The sequence below is a fragment of the Girardinichthys multiradiatus genome, chromosome 9 (assembly GCF_021462225.1).
Source record: "Girardinichthys multiradiatus isolate DD_20200921_A chromosome 9, DD_fGirMul_XY1, whole genome shotgun sequence".
Taxonomy (NCBI): Eukaryota; Metazoa; Chordata; class Actinopteri; order Cyprinodontiformes; family Goodeidae; genus Girardinichthys; species Girardinichthys multiradiatus.
The window spans coordinates 29,948,145-29,952,895 of record NC_061802.1 but is presented as its reverse complement, the minus strand read 5'-3'; the positions used below and the strand labels follow the sequence as shown (position 1 = coordinate 29,952,895).

The following is a 4,751-nucleotide window of genomic DNA, read 5'->3' as shown; positions in this document are numbered from 1 at the left end:
TGCTTTTGTCAGTCAAATAGTAGATAACCACTGTCAATTTTTATTAAATTTATTTTCACATTGGCTTATTCACACAAGCTGTACATTAGGGACTGATATCACATTAAATGCTGAAGCCACACATCTACACCTAAACAGAAGACTAACAGACAATAAAAATACAGACTTTACCAAAACATACAGCTTAGTGTTAGCAGGAAAGGGTGTTTTTGACATTTCACTTTATCACTACGAAGCTAATCATCATTGGTCTCCTGTTGCTGATAATGTCACTAGGTAATCATGTCAGAGTGTTGACTGAAATGGCCATTACCAGTTTGAATTACAGACCTCTGATGAAAGCCGGCCTGCTCATACCACTCGGTTGGAAATGTAAAGTGCATCAGAGGTCGGCTAAAGATGCGGGAGTCTGACAGCTATGAATTATTCAATCATCCGTGAGCCGGAGTACAGGTGGATCAGTTTACAGGTAATAGATGATACCAGCTGTATTTGATACCGCTACATTGTGACTAACAATAAGAAGAGGTGGGTCTATTGTAAACATTGCGCCCAGCAGTCAAAACACAAGTTACATCTTGTTCTTCCTGGTTATTCGGGGATGATGGTCGCCTAAGAACTCATTCTAATGTACATGCAGAAAGTAAGAGACACTTAAGGGATGCTGTCAAACCTAAACCTATTTTGTATTTGCTCATGGTTGCTGTAACTGATTACCTATGAATTGTATTTTAAACAAGGTTTCTTCAAATTAGGAATCAAAAATATCACTTTACCTTTACTGCCCACCCTCAGACGTTGATGTAGTCAGTAAAGGATAAGAAGCGTGACCAAACACTGAGAGAGTGCTTAGGCGATCTTTACTCAGAGTGTGTCTGATGTCTTCGATGAGTTTTATTTCTCTCGTCTCTCCACTGAAGCGCCGCCCTAGCATTTTAGTTTGGATGTCTTCATCATGGGACTCTTCTTGGCTACCATCAGCTGAGTTAGATGTTGTGAAATTAGTTACTTGCGTAATTTGACGTCCATCTTTGGTTATTTTGTCCCATGTGTCATTTGTGTCTTTCTGTCCATTCAGGGAGTTTGATTGCTCCGTTTTGATTGAAAGGTCTGTGGCTGATTGTTTCACAATAAAGTCTGGACCACTGTTAGTGTTTCCACTACTTTGGTTCTCAAAATCACTCTCAGCTTTGAGAGAACCCGAGAAAGCTTCCACTTCAGTTTTAAAAGTAGTAATTCTCTTTTGACTTTCTTTGTCTTCTACATGCAATCCCCTACAATCCTCCTGGTCATCTTCTTCATTCGTTTCTACGTTTTTCTCTTCAGTCTCCTCACTGCCTTGTAGTCCACCTTCAGCTGGGTCATTTTCATGCTGAACATCTTTACCACGACTGTCCTGAGCTTCTATTTGAGTCTCGTCTCTTGACTCATTTTCTTCCACAGACATCATCCCCATCTTTGTTGGGCTCTCTGGTCTCAGCAACTTGGCAGATTCTTTTTCTTCACCATTGGGTTTGTATACTTGTGCATCTGGAACCTCTTTCCTTATATCTTCCAAAGGCTCAACAAATGTCTCGAAAAGCTTTGAGATTTGGTGCATTTGTATCCAGTTTGTGACCATATCTGTATTGTCATCTCTTGCTAAAGTCTCTGGGGGTTCTTTACCCACAGCATCTTCTGCCTCCGTGTTTTGCGCATGAGGTTTGAGCAGCACACTTGCTCCTTCCTCTGAGGCCTTACTTGCCTCCTCTGTGTCCTCTCCATTATCTCCAGTTTCTAGTGGTTTGTCTGTAATGGACTCAAGCTTCCCTTCAACTCCTTGGTTAGCGGTTTCCTCCACATCAGCAGCTGCTGGTGCTGAAGAGGTTTCCGCTAAAGGAGACACCTTACCAACATCATTCTCAGTGTTGTTTTGGATCAAATTGAACTCTTTAATCTCATTGTCAACTTCCTCCACTTCCTCATTGTCATTTCTCTCATCTTGTATTTCTGCTCCAGATATCTCTGGCTCTGACTCCCTGTTAGGAGCTTCATCGTGCTTCACCATGCCACCATTCGCTTCCTTAGCAACGCTCTCGGTCATACCAGTCTCTGGGGCTTTATCAGTCAAGCCCTCCTCATGTTTAGCAGCATTGTCTCCAGACTCCACCGCTATTTCTTTTACCTCTGTGCACTCACTGTCTTCATCTGGTTCATCTGCCTGTCTTTCTTCTTCGGCTGTCGGAGCATTTTCTTCATCCTCTTGACATTCAAGCTCAGCTGCGACAGAACTCTCCCCATTTTCTGCATCGATTTCTCCTATTTCACTTTCCCCCTCTGCTTTTCTTTCACCACTATTGGCGTCTGCAGCATCTGGAGTTGACTCATTCATTTCAGTCCCATCTGTTGCTTCACTTTCACTGACTTTCTCTGAGTCAGCAATCGTTTTAGAACTTATTTCCACATTTTCTGTATCCAAGTCGGCATCTTGTCTTCTGTGAAGTTCTTCAGTGATCTCAGGTTTTTCACTTACACTGTTTTCAGTCATATCTTCACATTCTTCATTGGTTTTAGTCTCTTCAACTTTTTCCATCTCAACATTGTCTGAAATTCCTGCTTCATCATCTTTTTTTTGTAAAACTTTGTTTGTCTCACTTCCTTCTTCACCGGGCTGACCTTTATCATCTCCGTTTGATTCAAGCTCACCCCAGCTAATTTGACCCTCAGCTACTTCACCTTTGACATCTTTCTCAGTCTCTTTAATTCCATCTTCAATCTCCTCATCGGGCATTTCTTCACTTTCGGTCCCTTCCGGTGGGTTTTTGTTTTGTTCAATGCTTATATCAAATTTACTTTTATCATTAATTTCTTGTGTTTTATTTTCATCTTTTATTTCAGAATTTGTAAGGTTTTGGGTCTCTGCATTTTCATCTACTTCCACAGATTCCCTTCTTACCCCACAGTTTTCCTGTTGACTGTCATCCTCTTCTTCTTCTTCTGTTCCTGATGCTTTCCGGTGTGCTTCTGTTTGTGTTTCATCATCACTGCTCTGGGTTTTTGAAGTTTTTACATGCATGACTTCTGTTTTCTCAGCTGTGGAGTCCCCACACTCCTCTGGCGATCTGCTTGAATTCTCATCTGTGACTTGAGCTTCCTCGTTGTCAGCCTGCATTTTCCCTGTGTCGGTTTCAGGTGCCTCTTCACAGCTGAGGGCCTCTCGCTCCTCTGAGGACTCTGCTTTGATCTCCATTGTCTCGCTTGTAGCTGCTGCCTCCTCCTCAGTAATATCTGCCACTGCCACCTCATCGTTCTCCTCACTCGGCTCTAATACTGATGACTCATCCTCTTCTCTGCTTTTTGCCCTTTCGCCCGTTTCATTGTGATGACTGTCAGGCTCTGCTGCACCTTTTTTCACCTTTTCTTCATCATTATGGGAAGCCTCAATGTCAGCATTCTCACTTCCTTCAAAGGAATCTTCTATCTTGTCATTGTGTGCCGTAATCTCTCCATCTATAGAGAGCTGTGTTTCACCTGGTTCCTTTGATTTATCTCCCTCTGTTGTGGCTTCATCCTCTGCAGCCTTTTCACTTTCACCAATCTCACTGAGTTTCTCTTGGATGTTGTCAGCGTAATCTGGCTCCTTGTCCTTCTCTTCTACTGTTTCTGCAAACTCTTTTTGATCCCCAACGATTTCATTGGTAACACTTTCTTCACAATTTGTTTCTTCTACAAGAGTCTGCAGTTGTTCTGAACACAGAAAAGGCTACTCAATTCACTTTAAATTAATTCAGTTTGTTTAAAGTGTCTTGCAAAAATATTTAAAGGGCCTACTTTTTTACATTATGTTACGTTTAACCCACGATCTTCTATATTTTTTATTTGGATTTTATGTGATGCATTGACACAATGTAGTGCATAATTGTGAAGTTAAAGGAAAAGGACACATGGTTTACAAAACATTGTCCAAACAAAAATCCTAAATGTGTGGAATACATTGGTATTCCTCCTAATCTGACTCTCCTATATAAAGCCCAGGGAACCCAATTGGTGCCAGAGGTCACCTAATTAGTAAAAAGAGTCCACCTGTGTGTAATTGAATCTCAGTATAAATCCAGCTGTTCTGTGAAGGGCACACAGCAAACATGTTGAAGAAGTTGCTTTGCTCAGATAAGATCAAAGTGAAAGTTTTTTGCCCACATGCTAAATGCCACGTGTGGTGGAAAACTAACACTGTTATCACTCTGAACATACCATCCCATCAGTGAAACATGGTAGTGACAGCAGCAAGCTGGGGGATGGCTTCTTTCAGCAGGGACAAGGATGCTGGTCAGAGTGAACCCTATGACCCCGTTTATACAACAACGTTTGGTGAAAATATTTTTTTTGGTATTTCTTCTGTTCGTGTACACAACAACGGCGAATGTTTTGCAAGATTTGAAAATGGGTGTAATGGTGTAACAGTGTCCTGTATGGGGAAGCCTTGGCACATGAGCAGTACGACCATAATCAATCGAAATTAATATGCATGCACAGAGCATAACGGATGCCGGCACAGAAGAAGAAGAAATCAACAATAACAACAGCTGATTGCAGGATGCTGCTTGTGCTGCTGACACTCTTTTGAATCTAGGTTCAAGATCTTTATTATCCCCTCGGGGCAACTGATAGCACAGCCAGTCGTAAAACACAAAGACAACAGTTCTCCAACAAAGTGCTGATTTTCTACCGTTTTTTTAAGCAAGGACTGTTTGTGCACATGCACATGTTGTAGA

General features: G+C 41.7%; 1 protein-coding gene across 2 annotated transcripts in view; it reads right to left on the bottom strand.

Moving 5' to 3' along the window:
* The window catches only part of erich3 (glutamate-rich 3), a 29,127-nt gene that overhangs the window by 12,864 nt on the left and 11,512 nt on the right, over positions 1 to 4,751 (bottom strand). The window contains exon 14 of one of the 2 annotated variants that reach the window (XM_047374852.1): positions 777 to 3,726. In XM_047374852.1, coding sequence (XP_047230808.1) covers positions 779 to 3,726 — 2,948 coding nt within the window. In that variant the 3' untranslated portion in view covers positions 777 to 778. Of the gene's footprint in view, positions 1 to 42; positions 3,727 to 4,751 lie in introns of those variants that run through there. The other variant, XM_047374851.1, reaches the window with a different exon arrangement.